We start from the raw sequence: 26,165 nt of genomic DNA, 5'->3' as shown, positions 1-26,165 counted from the left end.
AGAGAAGGTGCAGATGCCCATCCACTGGGGTGAGGCCCTGATCCCTGAGAAATCACTCACCCTCTGGACAGAAAGTCCTCCTAGGCAACCAGGGCATCTGAGATCAGCATCTTCATGTACACGAGGGGAAAGGGGCCTGAGGGAGAGGCCAAACATGTCCTAAGGACACTCTCAGGGCCTTTCATCAGCAGAGTTAGGAAAAGGCCTGTACCACCCTCCCCAGGGAGTTCCTGGCAGCCAAGGAGGTGGGCAGGGAGCAGGAGCACCGGAGGAACGTCTGCCAGTCACAGAACTTAACCTCGGGGCCTGTGCACAGTGGGTCCAGAAGACAGTGAAGGTTCAGGGTGGCAGCAACTATGTGCTTCAGAGTGCAGGAACTCAGGCTGTAGTGCACCTGCTGCTCGGAATTGTCCTCAATCAACCTCACCCCTCAGCCTCATCTCACTTCCAGGAAGAAGGCTACAAAGACACAAGGTAGAAAGGAAGGTCATCTCCAGCTTGCAGCACCACTTGGATTTGAATGCAAAGGCAAAACCTGAGTGGGCAACGCAATTCTGTGCACCTGGTTTTAAAATGAGAGGCCCTGTTTAGTCAATCCCTTGGTGATTGCTCAACAGGCCAAAGAACAGGAGGAAGGCTGAGAAAGAACATGAAGCCCTCCCTTCAGTGCAAGGGGCAGTCCAGAGCCTCCTGAGAAGTCCAGGCCCTTCTCAGGAGGCTCTGGATTGCTTCCTGCTCTGGAAGATGCCTCTGTGAGCCGAGGAGCTGTAAATCACGCAGCGGGCAGCACGTGGGATGCCAGATGCCAAGCTGTGTGCATGGGTAAGACAAGGGAGTGGAGGGAGGGAGAACAGGGAAGAGAGAAGAGGGGAGTGAGGCTGCTGCTCAGGGTTTCTCTTCTGGGGTGTCTTTCTACAGTGTTCCTCCGCTCCCTGCTCTTCCAGCTGGGCCATGTCTGCCCTGACGCAGTGTCCTCACCGGAGTCACTGGAGTCTGTATCCAGGTGCAGGGGAGAGGAGGAGTGTGCAGGCAGGCAGATGTCTCCTCTGGGGTGAGGAGAGGGAGACAGAGGGTGGGCATTCTGACTGGTAAGTTCCCTGCAGTCTGCAGTGCTTCATTCTTCATCCAGATGGCCATGAAGGCTCATCTGGCAGCTCCCAGTATGGAAAAAGGAAGAAGAAATGACATGTGTGGACAATTAGGGGGACTCCAGGAGATGGTGGGGGGAGACTTCCTATTGAAACATGAAGGCTGGAACCTTTTGGAAGGATAGGAATGTGGGCTTTTCAGCTGCTACTCTTTCTGTAATCCCTTAAAACAGGTCCAGAAAGTAGGGAGGTGCCAGACGCAGTCATCAAAAGAGAGAAGCATGGTCTCCAGTCCAGGAAGAAGCCTCATGGCTACCTGCTACTTAACCTCATGTCAGGCAGCCAGCTTAGAGACTGACGTTAAAATGCTAAATTCTGCTCAGGGATCTACAGGGAAAATATTCCTGCTGGGATCCCAGCCCTCCCCTTGGCATTGCCAAGGTCAAATCCACCCCCTTAAAGGAGCCTTCTGCAACATTTTCCTACCCATCTTCCTTTTCATTTCAGTTAGGCTGACTCCCAGTTTCATGCAGAAAGTCATTCATTCTGGAGGGAGGTCAGGTTTTTATGTACTAGGACAGAATAGCCAGATGGCTTGTTTCTTTAGGTTCAGAAAGGAAGACCTGGTGGTAGTACGAAAAGCAGAACAGAGAGTATTTCCTTTGGAGTGGAGAGAAAGTTTACTTAAGAGGCAGAAAAGGTCACATCCAGTCACCCAAATTCAGGTCTTCCAACTGCAGGTCATTAAATGGAGACGAACCTAGAGAAACCGTCTCATCTGGAAAAGCATTTGATGAAACTCATCATCCTTTGGTTTCTTGGGCCTCACATGTCACCCAGCCAGATGGCGGAGACACAGCAAGGGTCCTGGACTGGGTGGCCTTATGGAGAGAGAGACCTGTATGGCATGGGGCTTCATCTCATGGGCATCAGGTCTGGGGGAAGGGGAAAGGCCCAGAGCCTCAAGCACAAGCATTAGCTTGGTTTCCTTGGTTGGCTTTTTCTTCCAACTCAGACTTCCAACGCAAAGGAGGGTGAGGGTTAAGAAGGAAGAAACAAGTTCTGGAACAGGCCAAGGTACATCAGGCAAGGAAAAAGACCAAGCTCATGATCTTGAACGTCTGCAGTTGGGAAAAGAGAAAGGACAGAAAACACCTGTGGGAGATATTCTTAGTACTTACATTATCTAACATTTACGTAGCATTTTTTATTAATAAAAACTTTAATAAACTATCTTAATTGCTCTTCACAACAACCTTGAGAAAGTACTACCATTCCCATTTTTATAAAAATGGGAAAGGAGTCAGTAATCCTCCATTGTGGTGGCATTAGAGGCGGAATCAGTACTTGAATCTGGAGCTTGTGACATGTTCCTCCTTACCCCAGGTCCATCGATTTCAGAAGAGGATGCCAAGCCAGTCTCGCCAGCCTTGCCACATATACCTATGAAGCAGATCACTGCTGTCTTATAAGCAACTCAGGGCTGAATGCCCTCCTTGTCTTAATATCCCTGTGAGTGGGAGAGTGGCTGAGAGCTCCTGCTCCCTAAAGCCTCTTTTGAAAGGTAACCCCTGCCTAAGCTGCTAAGGTGGCCCCAGCAACAGTACTGAAGGGAAAAAAAAGTCAAGACGTTGAGACTAGGAAGGTTGACACATTCCCTTCCTCCATTCTGCCTACCCAGCAGGATGGGCACATCTGGCTGCTCGATTTAGGCCTTTCCAAAGCTTTAGCTCAAGTCCAGGTCACTTAGAGTGGATTCTCAGGAGAAGGAATCCCATAAACCACTTAGGTTGTTTTTGAAAATCTTGAGAGGGCCTCAAACTAACATGTTTACTTGTTAGCCAAACGTTTTGAATCGCTGGGGCCCAGGTGTGCAACTCTACATGCAACTCCAAGTGATGTGGCTTTCCCTCTCCCTGGGGGCATTCAGATTCTCTGGTAAGTCAGATGCATGCTCCTGGTGAGGAGAAGGCTCAACTAGGCACAGCCAAGGTAATCAAAGGCTCTTTCCTGATCAACCAAGACTGACCGCTAAGCACAGAGTCTTGCTCTGTCATGCAGGCTCGAGTGCAGTGGTATAATCTTGAGTCACTGCAATCTCTGCCTCCCAGGTTCAAGTGATTCTCATGCCTTAGCCTCTTGAGTAGCTGGGATTACAGGCACATGCCACCACGCCTGGCTATTTTTTGTATTTTAGTAGAGACAGGGTTTCGTCATGTTGGACAGGCTGGTCTTGAACTCCTGGCCTCAAGCCATCCACTCACCTCAGCATCCCAAAATGCTGGGATTATAGCCATGAGCCACTGTGCCTGGCCTTGTGCTTGCCTCTTTAACCTATCTCCACCAACTTCCCAAGCAGCTCATCAGACCTGGCAGCAATACGCACAGGCCAACTGGAGAAATCCGGGGCCCTTCTCCCTGCCAGAATACACCCTTCAGTTCCCAGCTCAACGGCTGCCTCCTCCATGAACTGTCCCCTGATTCTCCCTGCATCTCTTCTTTGACTCTCTCATTGCTGTTCATGTGCCCTTCCTACAGTTCTTCTCTAATTCCATGCATGCTAATTAATTGTGAACACAGTTCATTATTCCTTAATAGATTATAAACTCCTGAGAGACAGACACTATATTGAATTCATCTCTGTGGTTCCCCTTTCCTTTTTCCTGTTTGGCCAGGGGTTTAGCTTTAAACATAGTAGAAGTACAAAAAGTAACTGTTAAAAGAGAATCTACCTTGGTTTCTGAAAAAAAGATAAAAGGGCTGGGTGTGGTGGCTCTTGCCTGTAATCCCAGCACTTTGGGAGGCCAAAGAGGGAGGGTAGACCACGAGGTCATGAGTTTAAGACCAGCCTGGCCAACATGGTGAAACCCCAGCTCTACTAAAGATGCAAAAAATTGCCTGGGCATGGTGGCACACGCCTGTAATCCCAGCTACTCAAGGCAAGAGAATTGCTTGAACCTGGGAGACAGAGGTTGCAGTGAGCCAAGATCATGCATTGCACTCCAATCTGGGCAACAGGGTGAGACTCCATCTAAAAAAAAAAAGATGAAAGGATCTCTGCACAAAGGCCAGTCCCCACTCACACCTTGCTTTGGCAAATCTTACAGAATATGGTACCCCTCTCCCTCCACCTGGATCACCAGGGTCATTGCAGCTAGATTCAGGTAGCACAGAGGTATAAAGAAGATAAAATCAGACAGACAAAGCCAATGGTTCCAAGTTTGGTTATTTAAAGAGGCTTAAATTAACACAAACAAAAGCAATGGGTCACTGCTACAGTCTGTCCCCAAGGGAAACCAAGGAAGAATTTTGTGGGATCAACGAGGATAAGAAGGAGATGAAGGAAGAAGAGAGTTTCTTGTAAAGATCAAGGACACCAGGGGTGATGACTGAGACCAAGTGGATTCCTTGTCATGACCAGGGAGATGAGACACTGCAGCATTCCTTTCCCGGGATGAGAAGCCCCTGTCACTCCCAAGGTGAGAGATCATTATGGTCACAGTGGGGCCCAGGGTCCTGCTCAGGCTTCAAAGTCAGCCGGGGACTGTGGGATCTGGAAGCTGAGTGGAGGGAGGGAGGGTGGAAGAGGATTACTTCGACCTTCAATCCAGGCCATAAGGTATGGGGACAGTGGGAGAATCACTCCAGAAAGTGTTTATGGGGAAGGTTGTGCTCTTCTTAGGAGGCGGGAGATGGGAACAGTCAGTAATGGCGAAACAGGTCCAGTGTGGGCTGCTGACTGGTGGGTCAAGTGAAGGAATCCACCCCCGACAAATACACACAACCCCATGTAACTCAAACTCTCTTACTGGCCAACGACTTAAGTCGGAATATAGTTACGCTGGGTGAAGTTCAGAGAGGCAATAGTCACAGGAGTTGGAAAAAAAAAAAATCCCAAGAATCAGATATCAGCCAGCAGGGGGAGGAGAAACCATTTCCACTAGCGATCTAAGATATTCTCCACCCTGCCCTCCCTCTCTCATGCTCTTTCTCTCTCTCGCGCTCTCTCTCTCTCTCTCTCTCTCTCTGTCACACACACACACACACACACACACACACACACACACACACAGCACAAGAGAGAGAGAGGGTGGGGGTGGAGAATATGTTAAATCTCTAGTAGAAATGGCTTCTCCTCCCCCTGCTGGCTGAGATCTGATTCTTGGGACACACACACACACACACACACACACACACACACACACACACACACACGGAGGAGGCGGAGAGAGTGAGTGAGAGTGGGGAGATCTATTATGAACCTGCTAAGCAAAAATCTAATTCCAGTTTAAGGATGAAAGGTTTCATCAAGAAAATCCTTCCTAAGGCAGTGGGGAGGATGTTATCTGCTCTCAATTTCCTATCCAATCACTCCTTTTGGGACCACAGAGAGGATGATGATAATTCCTCTCTCCAGGCCCAGGCAGGAAATCGGGATGCACCAGGAGGCCCCATGCACCTGTGCCCAGCTGTCCAGCCCTCAGACACTGCTTTGCCAGACTTTCTTGTACTTCTCACTTCGACACAGGTCATTCAGGACAGAGGCAGAGGGCAGGCCCCACCTGGTCCCAGCTCTAGCACCTCCTTGCTTCTCAGAGGCTCTTGGGGGCAGAGGCTGCCCGAGCCTGTGCTCCCTCCCAAGGGGACCCCACCTCCCTGAGCCTGGCAAACACGTCTCCATCATTGCCATGCCAGGGCTCACCCAACGCACAAGGGGGATTCACAATAGGTGGGGAGGGTATGAACCCTGTAATTTCCAGAATGCCCTCCAACCCCTGCAGCCCCAAACGGTACCTGCCAAGGCCTTGATCCGGGACCTCTCAAAGAGCCTGGCTGAGCTGTTGTCATTATCCAGCTCGTCGTCTGGGGCATCCCAGCGGGCATTGATCCGGCTGTATGGTGGCTGGTTGCCCACGTTTTCAAACTCTGCGGCCGATGTCATGTCAGCAGGCTCTCAGCAGCTCTGCCTGCCTCAGTCTTCATGGAAGGGTCCCTGGGGGACAGCAACACAGTCAGAGGGTTAGCTCCCTACCTCCTCGGACTTTTTCTCAGGGGAAACTTATGCAGAGCATCCAATGTGAGTAGATCCTGGCGGGAGCAGCACACTGTGTCATCTGCCTTGGCATGCTTTCCTACTGGGGTCTCTGGATTGTTTGTTATAAAATATTGCAGCAGCAGCAGCAGCAACAGTACCAGCGGCGGCGGTGGGGACGGAGAGCTGCATATAGCAAGGGTCAGGACGGCCAGCAGGTGGAGACGTCAGTCGCAGCCAGCCGCTTCCTCCAGACCCGCCGCCCCGCTGCAGGGGGACAGAGGCTATGGGGCACGAGCTGGGGAGAGCAACCCTTACCCTGCGGACTGGGCCAGGACCTAACCTGGTGGGGGAGATGGGGACAGGCCAGGGGAGGGGAGAAGATGGAAGTCGGCTGAGTCTGACCCAAATGGAAACCATGGGGAGAAATGGATGAGAGTTACGCCACCACTGACACCACCAGCCTGGGACAGCTGCCCTGGGGTGACTTTGCTCCTCACAGAGGCTTCCTGAGAGCCCTCTGAGTTCCTTCCCAGCCGCTGGTATTCAGAAAGCAGACCTCGAATTTTAGGGCTTCTTTGAAGCGTGACCAGGTACTCAGATGAGGTCTCCTGTTGAATCCCAGGACAGGTCAAGCAGCCCAAAGGAGCCTTCTGTCCCATCAAGCAACCGTGTGGCAGTCAGGGCATCCCACAAATAAATAAACGGTCCACTGCAAGCCCATGCAATGAACCAGAGCATCAGGAGCACTGGGTCTTCCCTCACCCATCATCAATCATTCCTGCTCACTCATGCATTCATTCATTTATTCACAATTAATTCAAATATGTACTAAGCTCCAACTAGGTGGCAGGCACTGTATTAGGCAAAGGCAAGTAAGACAGGGAGGCCATGTCCTCATAGGGCTTGGATTCTGGTGGTGGAGACACACAATTAAACAAGCAACTACAAGAAGGTGTGATGTGTGTCATGGCTGGCTAAGCTGGGGATTCGGCAGGGGCTGGTGTCAGGGAAGGGGAGTTGAAGCTTATTCCTAAAGGAAGCTTGGAGGGACCACAGGTGGGAAGGGACAAGCGTCCAAGCAAAGGGACAAGAGTCCAACCAAAGCAGGTGCAAAGTCCTGAAGGTAAGAAAGAACACAGTAAGTTTTGGGAACCTCATGAAGTAACAGGAAGGCAGGGGTGGGGTCAGGGGAGAAAAGTGAGAAGGCCAGGGGGGGTCAGGCTCACTCTTCAATGTTCTGAGCCTTAGGAAAACTAGTAGCTATCTTCATCTGTACCTGCCATTTGGTCCTCTTTCTGGGGAGCTTAAGGGACTCCAAGATCAACTGTATAAGAAAACAGGGGACCCAGAGCCTTCACATTCAAGAGAGTGAAGTGGGAGGTGGGGAGGCTATGAAGCAGACCTGGGACGGGTGTGGACAGCCAATGAGCTATAAGGGAGAGCACTCCTTCTGTGGGTGTGTGCACCCACACCACACACACAGGCTCACCTCCCAACACGCTGACACACACCAGCACACACATGTACACCCACCAGGCACACACTTGCGGAAGCACTGAAGCACATTCACCAGCCCAAGCGTGACGGCAGCAGGGCTACCGCCTTATTTTTTGGATACAGACTGAATTCAGACTGCATTTTCCCCAACCTGATGAATCAATCCCACCACATCCTTTTGAGATGAGACAGGAGCCAGGATTACCTGCCCTAATTGCCTTGGAAGAAAACCAAGGCCTGCTGCAAGCGGAGGCCTCCCCAAGGTCATCTGGGTAATGGCCGTGGCAGCTGGGACCAAAGGCCAAAATGGAGCCTGGTTCATCCCCCTTGGTCGGACAGGTTTCGGCAAGGCAGGAGGGGAAAGGACACAGTGCATGGGGACAGACGGCATTTCCCAGCCACCACGGCTTGGCAAAAACGTTTGCCACTCAAAGAGAAGGGAAAGTGCAAGGTGGGAAAAACCAGTCATCACCCCGAACACAGTATGCCTCACAATGCCAGGCCTGTGCCCAAGGCCACCCTTGTCCCTCTGAACAGCCTGTCCTCTTCTGTAGATGGACTTGCTGCTTCCAGGGCTGAGATTTCACACCCATAGCTGAGAAGGATCCCCCCGGACCCACGCCTTTCGCTACTTCCCTTAAGGGAAACTACCACTGACTTGGTCTCTGAGCCAGAGAAGGACTGACAGGCTGACCACCTCCTGCAGGGCCACAAGCCTGTCCAGCAGCCCCTGAGAAGGGCTGAGCTGCCAGACGCAGGAGGTAAGGTGAGATCAGACCCTGAGTACAGGAAGTAACCGGACCCTGGCTCTCCTTATTCATCTTGGGCTATTTTTAAGAGTGGCTGAGAGAGGCCCAGGCCGTGGGGCTGGAGAGTGAGATTACCTTTGCAGTGGCTCCGTAAATAAGTCTGCCCCAGAAAGATGAGCCTGAGCAGGCCAACCAGTAGGCCCAGCGTTCAAGACAAGATTGATGGCCCCGTGTGCAGGAGGGCGGCAGCTCGACAGCAATTCATCCTGCTTAAAAACGCCATCTCTTCTGCGGCCACGGCTCAGAGAAGGCAGCAGCCGGGCAGCAGCTCTGCCAGGAATGGGAAGAGATGTATGTGTGTGTCTAAATATAAAGCTGGAGTTTTTTTGTTTTTGTTTTGGGAAGAGTCAGGTCCTTGAAAACAAACACCAAGGAAAGATGATTCAGAAATGAAAGATGAAAGTGAGGCGCCTTTCCTTGTACCCCTCTTCCCCTGCCGTGCCCATCCCAACCCCTTCCCAGATGGCATTCCATCAGAGTCAAGGGGGTCATGGGATTGGCCGGTGCACGGAGGTCAGAAGCTCTCAGAGAATCAGCTATGAGAGGCAGAAAGGAAATAAACAGGAAAACAGGAAAGCTACAGATAGTTTACAAAAAACAGACACGAAGATATGCCTGTCCAAAACCAGACAACCCATCCTCAGTGTCACCATGTCTTTTTCCATACTGTTACCATGGCCCTTCAAAAGCCTGGCTATAAAGAGACCACCATGACTAAAAAAAGCAGCCTATGATGGGGCTCATGGTGGGGACACCTAATCGAATGCAGAGTCATGGAAATGACATTTAAGTTGCTACCTGGGGAGAACTTGGAGATGAGATGATCTGGTCTCATTTTCAAAGATATAAGTCATCTGCACATCTAGAGTGGCCTTCCATGAGTCACAGAGGACCGCAAATACATGGCTAAAATTAGACCTTAAATTCCAAGTCAGGCCCATCAGTAAACCCAGGAAAAAAGGCATAAGAAGTTCCTTGTCCCATTCATTCCCCAACTTAACCACGGGTCCCCCAAAATTCCTTCTCTGAACCCACCTGACCCTCGTCAAGTACAGGTGAGTCTTCTGTCTGTGTGACTCTGTGCCCAGGGAGGTCCACTTGCCCCATCCATCCATCCACCTGCTCGTCCAGCAGCTCCAAATGCACAGTCCAGAGTCATCCTTACCTACCTTCTGCCACCCCTTGACCCCAGGCTATATTTTGAGTAGGACAGGACGCTAGACTTGCCCACAGCTCAGCACTGAAAAGCTCACAGGATCACACAGAGCGCTCAACTCACACAAAGAACGTGGACTTATGCATGCATTTCACAATAAAACTGATGCACCCACAGCTCCAACCTTCACGTCCACCTCTGAGGTCAGATGCTAGGCTCGGAGCCTCAACCTCATGTGCTATGTCCAGTTACTTCCTGGCTTGGTTAAGAACTGAGAAAGCAGTGGTGGCAGCTCCTCTCCCAGCTTGGAGTGTGCTGATGGAGCCCAAGCTAGGATCCATGTCAGCCCTCCCCAAAGCACCATGCAAAAGAGGTGGCTCTTCTCTTTTCTCCATCCTCTAGTCCCCCAACAAAGCAAACAGCATCCTCTCCTCTTCCCTGGGCCTCACAAAAATGAGAAGCAACAAGGCACAAAGATCTACTTCCAAAGTAGGAAATGGGGGAATACAGGGCGATGTGGGGCTGAGGAGCAGCCTACTGCAATAGCAAGGACGCTGTCTTCCTTAAATAGTATTGCTCATTCCACTCGCTTGTCATTTTCTCTCTGGCTGTAAGATTTGACCCCCTCAGCTGCCTTCTAGTTTGTCCTGCCCTCTTATGCCACCTCAAACCTGCTTTTAACATAATTTGGTATTGTGGCAACCCGGTCAGGACATCAAATCCCGAAGCTTCTCTGGTAATTTTCCTGCCAATGTATCGCCAAAAAAGGAACATCCCTCCTCTCCCTCTGATCATAATCACATTGCATATTCACAGGCACCTTAAAGAATAGTCAACTACACAAAAACACACGTGCACACACTCACTAGAATGAGAAGCAACAACACATTCAGTACAGAGTACTTACTCTAAATCTGTCTGCACCCGAACCTCCTCCCTACTCGCAAGCTCTAGTCTGGCACCTCCATCTGCCTACCAGACATCTCCACCTATAAATTACAGCTCAGTCTCAATATGGCTAAGACTGAGCACGGGGCTACCAGGAGAGCAGAATCAGGTAGTTTCAGTACCATGGGGTAACTATGTGGCCCAGATAAGCATGCCACCTATGGGTGGCCTTTCCAGCAGATGGACACCTCCAGCAGTTCCTGGACCAAGCCACTTCCCCTCCCCAGAGCACCTTCTACTTTTTCACACTGCAGTTCCTATCCCAACCAAGCCTGGCTATTAGTCCATCACTGATGAACTGTGGTTTGCAGTGCTTAAAGTCCCAAGATTACTACCCATGGTTGCTACTATCAGGGAATCTCCATGCACCTTCAATATCTTGGTCATTCTAGTCCACTGCTATTTGGTAAGGCCTTTACCAGACATGTCTACTCCAGTTTCTGTCACCTGACAGGGGCTTTATGTGTCACAACTTGTTCACGCTCATCATGGAAAAATCTCCTACCAAAACTGACTCCAGTTATGCTGCAGCTGCTGGAACAGGAGTGGGAGTGGGTGGGATCATGGCTCTGATAGTTCTTACAGGATTTGGTTGGGGAACAGGTGCTGCTCAGCTCTGATGTAGGGACTGACCCAACAAACTTTTATCGTAACAACAGCATCTATCAGCACTTCACCTCCTGCACAGAGGCAAATGTCTACTGGGAACCATTAAAGGAGAGGGGAGAGATGATACTCTTATATGCATATTAGGTTGGTACAAAAGTAATTGTGGTTTTTGCCATTACTTTCAATGGTAAAAACCACCATTACCTTTTTTTTTTTTTTTTTTGAGATGGAGTTTCACTCTTGTTACCCAGGCTGGAGTGCAATGGCGCGATCTCGGCTCACTGCAACCTCCGCCTCCTGGGTTCAGGCAATTCTCCTGCCTCAGCCTCCTGAGTAACTGGGATTACAGGCACGCACCACCATGCCCAGCTAATTTTTTGTATTTTTAGTAGAGACGGGGTTTCACCATGTTGACCAGGATGGTCTCGATCTCTTGACCTCGTGATCCACCCGCCTTGGCCTCCCAAAGTGCTGGGATTACAGGCTTGAGCCACCGCGCCCGGCCAAAAACCACCATTACTTTTGTACCAACCTAACAGTTTTCAAATGTTATCCTCTGTTGGGATTCTTGGGCTCAATATCTACATATACAGAAAGTTGTGACCCAGTCCTACCTCCTCTTATCTCTCCCAACTCACTTCTTTCACGATAGCCACTGGCCTCCTCTCCCAGAATAAGTAACATTTTATGGCAGTTGAGTTGAAAAGTTGGATGCCCATTTTCTCTTCTTCCATGAAGACTTTTTGAGAATATCTACAGGAACTTCTCTCTTCTATGATAAAAACTGCAGAAAGTAGTGAGGTCTCAACATTGTCGTGAGGTCTCAACATTGGAAATAGTCAAGAATAGATTGGAATAATTAATTTGACATCATCATCAAAATGATATTTCTAATGTAATAACTGATTCAGAAAAGATTTAAAAAACCCATCAGATAATGGGTTGATGGGTGAACTTTACAATGGAGGGATCAAGTTTTCAACACCTGAACTCACTGATGTCTTAGTATCACCAAGAACAGGACAATTAGGCACTGCGTGCCTCCTGACGCAGTGCAACATGAAGGACATCATAACCTTTGACAGTCTTGCCAAAAAAGTTGAACCTGAATTTATTAATAATTAAGCTTTAGCGCTACTTCCCATTTATAGGAATTATAGGAAATCAAGTTAAATAACAACATGAGGAAGCAAAGAAACAAACCCAGAATGTAGGGCATTCTACAGACAACTGACTCAGCTTCTTCAACAAGTCAGAGGCATTAAAACAGACAAAAAAGAGGCAGAGAGTGAGGACTGCTATAGATCAAAAGAGACTCAGGAGATGTAATAATCAAATATAATGTACCTTGTTTGGATCTTGAATTTTAAAAAACACTACCAAAACACATTTTTGAGGCAATCAGGGATATCTGAATTACAGACTCAATATTCATTGGTACCTAAGAATTAGTCAATTGTGTTAGATGTGATCATGGTGTTATGGTTATGTAAGAAAGTAATTTTTTTTTTTTTGCGATGCTCAAAAATGCAGTGGGGGACATGACATGATGTCTGGAATTTGCTTAAATGTGCATCAACAAAATAGGAAGCAGATGAAACAAGTGGGAAACCACTTGCTGGTTATTGACTTGGAGTGATCTACTTACAGGGGTTCATGATTCTAATCTCTCTACTTTTATACATGCCTGAAATTTTGTATGATAAACACTTTGATAACATTGACAGTTAATAATAAATTAAATTTGTAAAATACAGTCACATGCCCTAGGCACAACTGGAACCTAGAATAAAAGTGAACCCCTTCCTATGGTCCTAACACCCTTCTCAGTTTCTCCAAGCTCATCTCCCCATACTCGCTACAGGTAACCTGCCAGACTTCTTTCAGTTCTTCAAACTTGAAATGTCCTCCCCAGCTCAGGGCTCTTGTGCATGCTGTGCCCTCTGCCCGGGACACTTCTTAGAGCATCTCTGTATGTCTGGCTCCTTCTCATTCCTCAGGTCTCTTCTCAGACGTCGTTTCCTTGCGGAAGTCCTCCCTGGTCACCCTATCTAAGGTAGCTCACCGCTCTGTTAGCCTCAGTCTCCCTGACACTCTGCTTAACTCTGTAAAACTTATCATAATTGTAATTATTCATGTATCTGTCGGTTTCCTTTTTTTTTCCTTTTCCTCTCAATGCCTAGACCATAGGCTCCTTACAGGCAACAGCCACGTCTATCTTTTTCATTACTGTACTTCAGTGCCTAGTACTGGGCCTGGGACACAATAGTAAATATTATCCTCCTCCTACAGACCTAATCTCAAACTCTGGAGCCTTTTTAAACCCCTCTATTCCACCATATTCCCTGGCCCACGCACTCAGTTATCCCATGTATGTGTATTGAGCAACTTATTCAATATTTATTCATCACCAAGGCCAGTCATTAAGCCTCTGAAAGGGTCTTTCATTCATCATTTCTTTAGGTTTTAGAGCTCTGCTTAACTCAGGCCCTCATCCTTTAGACAAGGTCCATCTCTGTCCATGCTCAGCCCCTTCACAATCCCTCCTGCCCGGCCCTTCATGCTGACACACCCCTACTCTGTAAGCTTTCAGTAGCACAGCCCAATCCAAAGCCCCACACCATTTGGTGCTGAGCTCACACTCTTCCTTTATGCAAACTCTGCTCTAGTCAGGAGGGTTCACATGTCCCCTGTCCCCACCATGGTGTCATGTGCCTCAACAACTCTATTTATGCCACATCCCATACACTGATATTTAGCTACCTCTCCCATCCCCTTCAAATTTAAAGCAAATACAATTTTCAAACATTTAGAAGTACATATTCAGCATGTTCTCAGAATCTGAGTGAGTTTGCCTTTTCCTTCCTGTCCAACCCCATGGATCCCCTGCTGTCTCTTTTCCCCCTCAAGTAAACGGGGCAGGAAAGATGGGCTCAGGGAGAGCTGGTGGTGACCCAGGCACCCACTCCCCCTCTTCAGTCTCTCTTCCTCCCCACCAACCTCACTGCCACTGGCAAGGGAGACCAGATCTTTGCATTCCTCAAATCCTGGGAGAAACATGAATCTCTAGCTTTTTCTCTCTTCTGCCTTCATTTTAACATGCACAAGTCTTTCTCATCTTTAACAAAACTCCTCCTTGCCACCTTCTCTCTCCTTTCTTTCAGAGCCAACATTATTGACAAAGTTGCTGAGGACATGAATGGGTAATTCACAGAAGAGGAAATCTAAAAAGCTAAAACCCTAAGAAGAGAGATACTCAAGCCCATTAGCGGCCTGAGAAATGCAGATTAAAACAAGGAGACCCCACGGGCAAATATTAGCAAGCTGAAGCATGCTGCATGTAACGCTGATGTGGACAGGGGCAGCCTTGTGCACTGGTGGTGGGAGTGTGGACTGGTCCAGCCATTCTGGACTCAGGCAGGCTAAGTATGACTCTACTCAAACAGGTCTAGAAGGGGACATATAGGAGAATGCTTACTGAGGCACTGATGGCGGGGATGTGGAAATAAACTTGTGCCCACCACTGGAGCAGGAACAGGTAAAACGCAGTGAATGAACACATGGAGGACACATGGCAATGCTGGAGGATCTTAGAAACACAGTGCTGAACAAAATACACAAGAAACAGAATGAATCTATGACATTATTTACATAATTTAAAAATATGTACACATAGCCAATACCCATACAAGGACATTTGCAAATTAAGAGAAAACTCTTGAACACACAGAAGTGGTTGTCTTTAGGTTGAGTGAAGGGAATGGAAAAGGAAAATGGAAATAAAAGAAAACAAATCAACCAACCACAGAGCAGAGTCTTGCCTAGAAAATGATCATGAACTGAGAAGTAGGATGACTTCAGCCCTCCACTCCTAATGTAAAAATAGATATAGTGTATGTGTCTATATTCACGGTGGCTTCTTCATCCCATACTCAAGTCACTCCTCAACTCACTGGAATCTGGCTTCCTCCCTCACTCCATGAAACTATTCTTTGCCAAAAGTCACAGATACCTCCCTTCCCTGATACTTAGAGCAGGAGATGCTTTTCAGTTCTTATCTTACTTAGCAGCATTAGGCTCTGTTGGCCATTCCAACATTTTCTGAAATCATTTCCTTTGTCTTCCAGGACACATTCTTTGTTCCTTCTTAACTTTCTGGCCCTTCCTCCTTGGCCTGCCTCTTAAATAGTGATGCTCCCCGGAGTTCTCTCCTGGGCCCCTCCACTTCTTCCTCTATCTACACACTGTTCCTAGGCTATCTCTTTCACTCCATGACTTGAATTACCGTCTTATGATAATGACTTTCAAATCTTCTGAACCCATCACATCCAACTGCCTTCAGAACATCCACCTAGAAGGCCCACAAGCCTCTCATGTTCACCCAGTGGAATCTATCCTCATCCTTTCCCCATTTTTCCTGCCATGCTTCCTGTCTGTCAACATCCCAGTGGCCCAAGCCAAAACCTCAGATCATGCTCCATGCCCTCCTTCCCTCTTATCACACTAGCCCCTTTGCTATCTCACCAATCTCTGTTCTTCTCCATCTCTACTGCTCCCCACACTTCTGGCCACTGCCATCTCAAGTCTAGTGGTTTCTGCTGGTCTGTGTATCTATATTTGCTCTTTGGCCTACCACAGTAGCCCATTTTCTACACTGAAGCCAGAAAGACCAGCCTAGAATACAAAGATGACATCACTTACATACTTTAATAGCTCTTCTCTATCTCAGAAGGTAGTTTTAAATCCATAATAAATCACAGACAAAGCCCTTCATGATCTAGTCCTTCCCTGATCACTATTTCTATCCAATCCTTCCCCTCCCCCAACTTCTCCAATCCTACATCCAGCCATAAGGAACTCCATTCAGGTCCCTGGCTCTCTCTGGACATGTTATTTGCACATGCTGTTCCTTAAGCCTGAAAAACCCTCCCTCCTTTACAGAGTAACTTCTTCTCTGTCAGAACTCAGCCCAGCCTTCATTTCCTTCAAGAAACCTCCCACTGCTGCTGGGTGCAGTGGCTCATGCCTTAATCCCAGCACTTTGGGAGGCTGAGGCAGGTGGATCACCTGAGGTCAGGAGTTTGAGACCAGCCTGGCCAACATGGTGAAACACTGGGCCTACTAAAAATACAATAATTAGCTGGGCATGGTGGCGTACACCTGTAGTCCCAGCTACTCAGGAAGGAAGAGGTGGAAGAATCGCTTGAACCTGGGAGGCAGAGGCTGCAGTGAGCTGAGATTGCACCATTGCACTCCAGCCTGAGTGACAGAGTGAGATTCCAGCTCAAAAACAAACAAAAAAGGAAGAAAGAAAGTAACCTCCCACCTCTACCACCATCCCCTGCAGCAGGCAGAGGTGGGGTCTTTCTTCTGTGTTCCCATCACACTTGTGCTCATCTTTATCAATGCACTTGCCACACTGTAATATCATAATCTAGTTCTCTCTCTTTCCCAGACTGTGAGCTATGTGAGGTCAGGGACCATCCATATTCATTCTTCTTATCCCAACAGCCCAGCATAATGCCAGGTACATGAAATGAGCTAAAAGCCATTTGTTGAATAAATGAATGAGAACTGAGAAATGCAGAATGCTGCCCCTTAAGAGGATAAAAGCAGTGCATATGGAGGACACACCAGGTAGAAAACAATTTGGTCATGGTGGAGAGAAGGTTGGAAGCATAGCATGTTACAGTAGCACTGCGAATTCATCATCAATGCCCTGACATTGTCCCTGTCACTACTCCTGCCTCAACCACACATTGTTTGTGTGTGTGTGTGTATGTGTGTGTGTGTGTTTTGTTTCTTTTTTGAGACAGAGTCTCACTGTCATCCAGGCTAGAGTGCCGTGGCATGATCTCAGCTCACTGCAACCTCTGTCTCCCAGGTTCAAGCAATTCTGCTGTCTCAACCTTCCAAGTAGCTGGGACTACAGCTGCATACCACCACGCCCAGTTAATTTTTGTATTTTTGTATTTTTTTTTTTAGTAGAGATGGGGTTTCACTATATTGGTCAGCATGGTTGGAACTCGTGACCTCAGATGATCCACCTGCCTCAGCCTCCCAAAGTGCTGGGATTATAGGCGTGATCCACTGTGCCCAGCTCAACCACACATTATTAATCACCTCTTCCTCTCCTGCTAGGCTGTGCAGCAAAAGGGAGGGGCTTGGCAACAGGGCCAAAGCTCCTAGGAACTCTACAGATCTTTTTTTTTTTTTTTTTTTTGAGACAGGATTTCAATCCTGTTGCCCAGGCTGGAGCACATTAACACTCCACTCACTGCAATCTCTGCCTCCCAGGCTCAAACAATTATCCCACCACAGCCTCCCAAGTATCTGAGACTCCAGGATTGTGCCACTACACTCAGCTAATTTTTGTAGAGGCAATGTTTCACCATGTTGGCCAGGCTGGTCTCAAACTCCTGATTCAAGCAGTGCACCCACCTTGGCCTCCCAAAGTGCTGGGATTACAGGCATGAGCCACTGTGCCTGGCCTGAATCTCTACAAATCTTGAAATCCCTAGAGCAGCTTTGACTCAACCCACGCCTCAATTTCCTCACCCAAAAAAGTGATAAAAGCAGCAGCTTCACACGCAGAACTCTTCGAGACAGGGAAGCCCTATCTTACTTAGTTGAGAAGTCTTTTATAGTTTCTTTCTTGTGTCACAGTCATGTCAGTCTTAGAATGGTTTTCATCCATACATCTCTGCCTCAAAAACAAAAAGAGCTATTTTAAAAGTCTAACCTATAAATAATATATAAGTTATGGGTGCCAATTTACTTATTCATTCATGTTAGAGCTTTCAAAAGAATTAAGTTCAAATTCATCTTTTCAAAGTTGCTTGGGCCCACAAGGACTCCTGAGGGAACAGGTACTGGCTAGAGGATTTCTCATCCCTGGCCGGCATGCCTAGCCTGACTCAGTGGGGCTGTCCTCTGGGAACATTTGGGAAGGTGCCTGCAAGAGGCAGCTTTGGTATTGAACAAAATTAAGTCCAGCTTCTTCAGGCTCTGAAGAGTCCTTTCTTCTTTTTTGAGACAGAGTCTTGCTCTGTCACCCAGGCTGGAGTGCAGTGATAATGATCTCGGCTCACTGCAACATCCACCTCCTAGGTTCAAACAATTCTGCCTCAGCCTCCTGAGTAGTTGGGACTACTGGCACTAGCCACCTTGTCCAGCTAATTTCTGTATTTTTAATAGAGATGGGGTCTCACCATGTTGGCCAGGCTGGTCTCAAACTCCTGACCTCAGGTGATCTGCCCACCTCGGCCTCCCAAAGTGCTGGGATTATAGGAGTGAGCCACTGTGCCCGGCCCAGAGTCAGTTCTTAGTGTGCACAATCTCCCAGGTTTGCAGGGAGAGCAGTACTCCACCACTAGAGTCAGTTCAGCCCTGTGCTGGGCTCTGCTGAGAGCCAACCACCAGCTACCAGCTCCTGCCATCACTCTGCTGCTCAGGAGAGATACTTGGGAAAGGGAATCTGGAACATATTAAGGCCTTTATGTGTATTGTTCCACTTGATACCCACCCACACTCACAGACCATTAGATATTATTATTGTTACTACTATTATTATTCCCATTTTATCAAAACAGAAGACCTACACTGAAATCCTGGCGTACTTAGCAGTGATGTATTCTTCTATAGCTCACTTAACCTCAGTTTCTGTACCTCAGTTTTCCTACCTGTAAATGGAAGGAAACATCCTGTGATACTATGGCAGAGACTGGTGGGGCCTACAAATATCCAAATTCTGCCTTCTGCATGCCCAGCTTGGAGACACCTTCCAGTCGCCCTTGTGGTTGAGTGAGGCCGTGAGGTCGAATGAGCAGAAATGATGTGCACCTCACCTCTTCAAGGTGTCAGCCATAACATCTTCCCCATCATTCTTACTCTTTGCTCTGAACTCCCAGGACTTAGAGGATGGAGCCATAAGGCTGAAGGAAATGAATTTCCTGGATGACTGTGGGAAGCAAAGCCTCCCCCTTGATTTATACTGATTTACTAAACTATGATGTGAGCAAAAAATAAATTTCATTTTGGAGCTCTTTATTGGAGCAGTTAGGGTGCCCTAATTAATACACTCACCACCTACCACATAAAGCTGCTGCACAGATTAAATGAAGTTATATGAAAATAATGTATAAACTGTATACAGATTGCCTCAGGGTGTTATTTACAAATAATATACAGTATCTCTTGGTATTGAGCTTATGGGTTTGCTCAATAGGCTGTCATGGCAAAACAACAAAAGGTTACAGTCAGTGGAGTTTATTGTCATTTCCCCATTGCCCCTTCTGTGACCCTCTTTCCCCTTCATCCCTGCCTCAAGCATCCACGCCCTCCTAACCTCCAGGTTGAATGACCCAAGCAGCACTCTTTCAGACCTAGCGGCCATCCCACTTCAAAACAAAATTGACTTTGACAACCTAATTTTCTTTTGTTGTAACTCCTTGAAGGGAAGGATGCCATTTTCACCTGGAGGTCTAAAAGTGCCTTGCACATGGTAGGTACTCAATTAGTACATGTTAATTGGATGGAACAGATGTAACTATCCACCTTCCTAAGGGACCAGGGTATCTCTCCCAAGGAATACATCTGCATAAAGGCCTATGGAAATATAATACATTACTCAAAGAAGGAGCGTCTTTTGAAAGAGAAAATTTAGAAGCCAAACCAGGCCAACAGGTGAAAAATGGCTGGTCAGACAGGCTACTCAGCACCTTCATATAACGCAAGAAAGGCAACTGTCTATTGCAGCTACAGAGAAAATGAGCTCTTGCCAGAGAATCCCTGAAAGATGCAGACTTCTCAGTGTACAACTTGTGCTAGGAGGCAGACTCTTGGTAGGGAGAAGCAGCTGTCCAAGGTTATAGAATGTGCTGGGGAGGGTGTCAGAATGAAGTCCAGATTTCCTGTCTCCTGGAGGCTCAGGCCTCTTAGCCTCACTGCTGGCCTCTCCATAACCAAGAGATTTGACAAATTTTCCAACCCTGTTCTAGCATCTTGTATTTAATTACAGAATGAAGACAAACACTCTAAATAGGTTGACACTTTTATCTATTCATGAATGCAAATATTTACTCAACAGCACCCTAAAATCTGTTACATACTTAGTTATAAATATAAGAGAATATGGGCAAGATCTATAGGTCAAAAACTAAAAACATTAAAGAAAGAAACCAAAGATCTAAATAAATCGGGAAATATATAATGTCTAGGAATTGGAAAAATCAATAATGTTAAGATGCCAATTCTCTCTAAAGTGGTCTATAAATTCAATGCGATGCCAGTCAAAATCCCAGGAGAACTCTTTCTGAGAAATCAACAAGCCGATTTTTAAAATTTCTATGGAAAGGCAAAGAAAATAGAATAGACAAAACCATTTTGAAAGACGAACAAAACTGGAGGGCTTACATGTAATTTCAAGACTTAACACAAAGCTACAGTCATCAAGATAGAATAGTACGGCAAAAGGATAGACATATATATCAGTGGAATAGAGTCCAGAGGTAGATTGACATACATGGCCAATTAATTTCCACCAGAGGTACAAAAACAACTTGATGGAGAACGGATAGTCTTTTTAACAAATGCCACTGGAACAACTGGATATCCACATGCAAAAAGAGTAAACCTTGACCATACCTAATACCATATACACAGATTAATTCAAAATGGATTATTGATCTAAATATAAAACCTATGACCATAAAATTTCTAGAAAAAAATCAAAAGAAAATCTTTCTGATATTGGGTAAAGCAAAATATTTTGGAGACAACACCAAAGGTATAATCCATTAAAGATCAGGTATTATAAAAGGAAGATTTGATCAATTTGACCACCAAAACTAGAAATGTCTGCTCTTTAGAGGACATTGTTAAGAGAGTGAAAATAGAAGCCACAGACTAAGAGGAATGTTTTCAAATCATGTATCTGATAAAGTAGTTGTATTCAGAATATATAAAAAACTCCAAAGTCATCAATTAAAAAAATCTCAATTTAAAACGAACAAAAGATTTGTGCAGATGCTTTACCAAAAAAAGAAATACAATAGCAAATGTACTCAAATTCATTTGTCATTAGGGAAATACAAATTAAAACCGCAATTAGACATCACTCTATACATATAAGAATGGCTTTTTAAAAAAAACTGTTCTGTAGTTTTTTATAAAATTAAACATACCATATTTACCATATGACTCAGCAATCCCATTCTTAGGTATTTACCTGAGAGAAATGAAAATATGTTTACACAAAAGCCTCTATGCAAATATTTAGGGTTGGGTGCAGTGACTCGCATCTGTAATCCTAGCACTTGGGAGGCTGAGGCAGGTGGATCACTTGAGGTCAGGAGTTCGAGACCAGCCTGACCAAAATGGTGGAACCTCCCCATCGCTACTAAAAACACAACAATTATCCTGCGGTGGTGGTGGGCCCCTGTAATCCCAGCCACTCAGGAAACTTAGGCAGGAGAATTTCTTGAACTTGGGAGGTGGAGGTTGCAGTGAGCTGAGACTGTGCCGGTGCACTCTAACCTGGGTAACAGAGCGAAACTCAGTCTCAAAAAAAAAAAAAAAAAAAAAAAGAAAGAGCCTTCCACAAAACAGACTATTACTCAGTGATAAAATGGAAAGAACTGATATACATACAACATGAATGTATCACAAAGGAATTCTGCCAAGCAAAAGAAGCTGGACTCAACAGGCTGCTCACTGTCTGATAAATCTATGCGCTGTCCGGGAAAAGGCAAAACTATAGGGACAGGAAACAAATCACTGGTTGCCAGGAGTTAGGATTAGAGAGTTGGGGAAATGGGTTAACAGAAATGAGCATAAGGGAATTTTGGAAGTTGATTTTGGTGGTGGTGCTATAACTACATATATTTGTCAAAACCTATAGAAATTTACATTAAAAATCGTGAATCTTACTGTATGTAAATTATGCTTCAATAGACCTAAAAGCAATATATTAAAACTAAAAATATAAATGAACATACATGAAAAGATTAATGGCAAATATTTATGGAGCACTTACTACCTGGCAGTTCCACTGCCATGAACTGCTCTAATGAGAAAAACGTAGAATAATTATTATAATTTATTTTAAAATAATGCAAGAGTTTTCTTGAGCAAGGTTCTACAATGGAGGTTTATGAATTCTTCCCTCAGGTTGCCTAACACATGGTATAAATAATGATACGACAAGATAGAGGTATGCAAGTGTCAAGAGAAAGGCATAGGTAAGTACCACAGAATTTCAGAGGCGGAGAGAATACTGCAGTTAGAGAAATTAAAGAAGCCTCCATGGGAGAGATGGCATCTAAGTTGGGTGATGAAAAAAGGAAATGATGATCTTTATTGCCTATGTAAACAGTGTCTATCAGAAAGTTATCTCCTGCAATTTCTCTTTGATCCTCCTATGACCCTCTGAGACAGGTGGGAAAGGTACTATCAATTTCAGTTTCAGTTAAACAAACTAATACTTAGAGATCAAGTTCCTTGCTTGGCAGAGCCAATGCTTGAACTCAGGTCTTCTGAGAGTTTGTTATGCTCTGCTCCATGATGTACCCATTCAGAAGAAAAGCTCTGCCTTTTCAAAAGATGGGGAATGACTGCTAAAAGTTCGTTTCCACCTTGGGATCCCTCCAAGTGAATCAGCTACTTCTCACCTTTCTCCTGGCCATTGAGAATACCCCACAAGGCTAACATCCTTATTTGAGCCTTTCCTGCTTATGAAAGCCAAAGCCAGGCAGGGCACGGGGGCTCACACCTATAATCCCAGCACTTTAGGAGGCCGAGGCAGGTGGATCACCTGAGATCAGGAGTTCAAGACCAGCCTGGCTAACATGGTGAAACTTGTCTCTACCAAAAATACGAAAATTAGCCAGGCATGGTGGTGCATGCCTGTGGTCCCAGCTACTTGGGAGGCTGAGGCAAGAGAATCACTTGAACCCCAGGAGGCAGAGGTTGCAGTGAGCTGATTGTGTCACTGTACTCCAGCCTGAAAGACAGTGAGACTCTGTCTCAAAAAAAAAAAAAAAAAAAAAAAATCAAAAGCCAAGAGAGTAAAGACTTTTTGTGACATTTGTTTAGATTCGTGGTTTAAAGTCTCCAAGCATCTTTTATAAGTACTAAAAAAAGCAAAAGTCTTGAAAGTTACAAGGACTGCCACAAATGCCTGGTCATATACGTAACCCTGAAATCATGTAAGATGCAACCTCGGAATTTGTGGAGTGAATTATTAAAGCTACACTCATTCTGCAGTGGACCAGTTCCCAAAAAGAACTGTCAGGCTATTCTAAGAAGCCTCCTGCTACCTGAAGAAGAGCACCTATTCACACACCTCACCTGGCCGAGCTGTGACCCACAGAGCCCTTTCTTGACCATCTCTTCGCATGTGATACACACTTAACTGAGCTTCTTACTTCTGGAGTCTGTCGACATGATCAACATGTCAGGCTAACAGAAACGAGATTAGCAATAGAGCAGAGCCCTTCTCTAGGGAGGATACCACGGTACAGAGAGATGTATAGGGTCCGTATGACTTGCTGCTATTGCCATACAAGACGGTATCATTATGAACATCAATTTAATTAACCAAATATTTCCTGAAGGGATGCTATATCTGTTCCTTATCCTCAAGGAGCTTACAGTCAGGAAGGTAATTTAAACATTCCTTACTGGCATAGCTGGAAAAACTGCTTTTCTCTGTGCTCCAGTTTTGTCACCCAGTTAATAGAAAGTAAATTTCTCCAGCTATGAATGTAATGGGGTTTACAAAATCCCATTACACTGACTCCCCAGAACAACGCTGAGTGCAAGCCACCCTCCTTATCCCCATTTTATAGGTCAGGAAACTGAGGCTTAGAGGGTTCAGTGACTTGCCCTCCAACATCAGCCTGTAAATGATGGATCCAGGATTTAAACTCAGGCAGTCTGGGTCAGAGCCCTTGCCCTTAGCTCCTGTGATCACTGCCTTGTCAACCCAGCCTGACCCAAGCCCTCTGCAGGGAGGAATGTGGAGATCAAAGGAGTGGGGAGGTTATAAACAGTTTTTAAATCATCTGAGATGAATTCTTCCACATCCAGCTCAACACCCGGCAACAAGAGCATCAAGAAAGGCAACAGGAAAGAAAGATGATCTGCACTGGAGGCCCAGGAGGCTCTTCAGGGTCACAGCTAATCCACGCCCTGAGATTTCAAAACACAGAATGCACTGGGTCTCTAGCCTGTGTCAGATCCACATTTCTTGTGGGGATCACCAAGCACTTTCCCCCCCAAAATTGATACAGACATAGAGGAGATAGGAAAGCATTGTGAGTATCATTCCCAGGAGAGACCGGTGGCAGAGTCAAAAGGGAAACGTCTACATCCAATTCTCCCAGCTGCCCTCTGAAGCGCCACTTCTCTCTCTCTTTTTTTAGGGTCTTTCTTTAACACAGCACACATTTACCTATTTGCAGAAGGGAAACTCCAGCATGTGGAACTAGAAGAGGGTTTCTTGCAGAAGGTGTCACAGTTAGATAACACTCTCCTCCTGTCTGTTAAAGAGCGCGGCAAATGTTATCATCTGGAAGTACCCGGGACAACAGCACTCCCAGTTCTGGGCACTGTAATTGGGCTCCTCAGAAGTTCCACTGAACGGCATGTCAGTGTCTCACCCATGGTCATGCTAAGCTGCTCGCGAAGGAACTGCCACCACATTCCTCTCTTAGAGTGGCCTGATTCCAAACAGCTTGCCTGGAGCAAGGGGCAGGAGGGCTGCCAAGTGACTGCCATTCCTAGGAAGGCATGTGTGCTGGGCCATGGTGGTGGACGCATAAACCAGCATAGGTCATTTGAAAGGTGCCGAGAAGTGAGTGGTCATTGCTAAAATAGTCTGCAAGCAACTCTAAAACGTTGGCCCTACCTCATTTCCTAGTACATAGTACCAATACTCCTCCATTCAGCAAGGGTTGGAGCCAGTTCCCAGAAAGAACCAGAGGGTAGCAGGCAAGGGATTTCATGCCAGAAATAGTACACTAAGGTGACTTCAGTCTGGGGAAGTGAACCAGGCAGTGCAGCGAAGTGGTTAGGTACATCTGGAGTTAGAATGCCTGGGGGTGTCTCTGGGCTTAGCCACGTGGTAGCTGGGAGGCCCTAGGCCATTTACTTAAAGTCTGTAAGCCTCTATTTCTTCATCTATAAAATGGAGTTAATAATAGTCATCACCTCACAGCACTGCTGTTTGGATCAAATGAGATGATGTATTTAAAGTCCTTAACAGAATGTCAGGCATGGAGTACATGTTCTGAATCTGTGTGGTCTACAAACATTTCTCTAAGGCTGCTGTTGTTTCCACAGTCCAAAAGAATAAACTGTTAGCCCCCCTTTGTGCCTCAGTTTCTCCAAGTATAAAACAGCAACTACAACCCTCTCTGCTTGTGGCATTTAAAAATGAGGACATGGCCGGGCGCGGTGGCTCAAGCCTGTAATCCCAGTACTTTGGGAGGCCGAGGCGGGTGGATCACGAGGTCAAGAGATCGAGACCATCCCGGTCAACATAGTGAAACCCTGTCTCTACTAAAAATACAAAAAATTAGCTGGGCATGGTGGCACATGCCTGTAATCCCAGCTACTCAGGAGGCTGAGGCAGGAGAATTGCCTGAACCCAGGAGGCAGAGGTTGCGGTGAGCCGAGATCGCGCCATTGCACTCCAGCCTGGGTAACAAGAGCGAAACTCTGTTTCAAAAAAAAAAAAATGCAGACATATAAGCTTGGATGCGGTGGCTTCCATCTGTAATACCAACACTTTGGGAGGCCAAGGCAGGAGGATCACTGGAACCCAGGAGTTTGAGACCAGCCTGGACAACATGGGGAGACCCTGTCTCTATAAAAAATAAAAAAATAGCCAGGTATAGTAGCACACGCCTATAGTCCCAGCTGCTTGAGAGGCTGAGGTGGGAGGATCACTTGAGCCTGGGGTTGAGGCTGCAGTGAGCTGTGATCATACCACTGCACTCCAGCCTTGGTGACAGAATAAG

At 46.5% G+C, this 26,165-nt stretch overlaps 1 protein-coding gene across 3 annotated transcripts in view; it reads right to left on the bottom strand.

Annotated features, from left to right (window-relative positions):
- The window catches only part of SPTB (spectrin beta, erythrocytic), a 138,967-nt gene that overhangs the window by 74,564 nt on the left and 38,238 nt on the right, over window positions 1-26,165 (bottom strand). For 2 of the 3 annotated variants that reach the window (XM_074393126.1, XM_074393127.1), the window contains exon 2: window positions 5,883-6,081. In XM_074393126.1, the coding sequence (XP_074249227.1) occupies window positions 5,883-6,030 (148 nt within the window). In that variant the 5' untranslated portion in view covers window positions 6,031-6,081. Of the gene's footprint in view, window positions 1-5,882; window positions 6,082-8,504; window positions 9,100-26,165 lie in introns of those variants that run through there. The other variant, XM_074393128.1, reaches the window with a different exon arrangement.

The sequence above is a fragment of the Saimiri boliviensis genome, chromosome 2 (genome assembly GCF_048565385.1).
Source record: "Saimiri boliviensis isolate mSaiBol1 chromosome 2, mSaiBol1.pri, whole genome shotgun sequence".
NCBI lineage: Eukaryota > Metazoa > Chordata > Mammalia > Primates > Cebidae > Saimiri > Saimiri boliviensis.
This window is presented reverse-complemented; position numbering and strand designations above follow the sequence as displayed.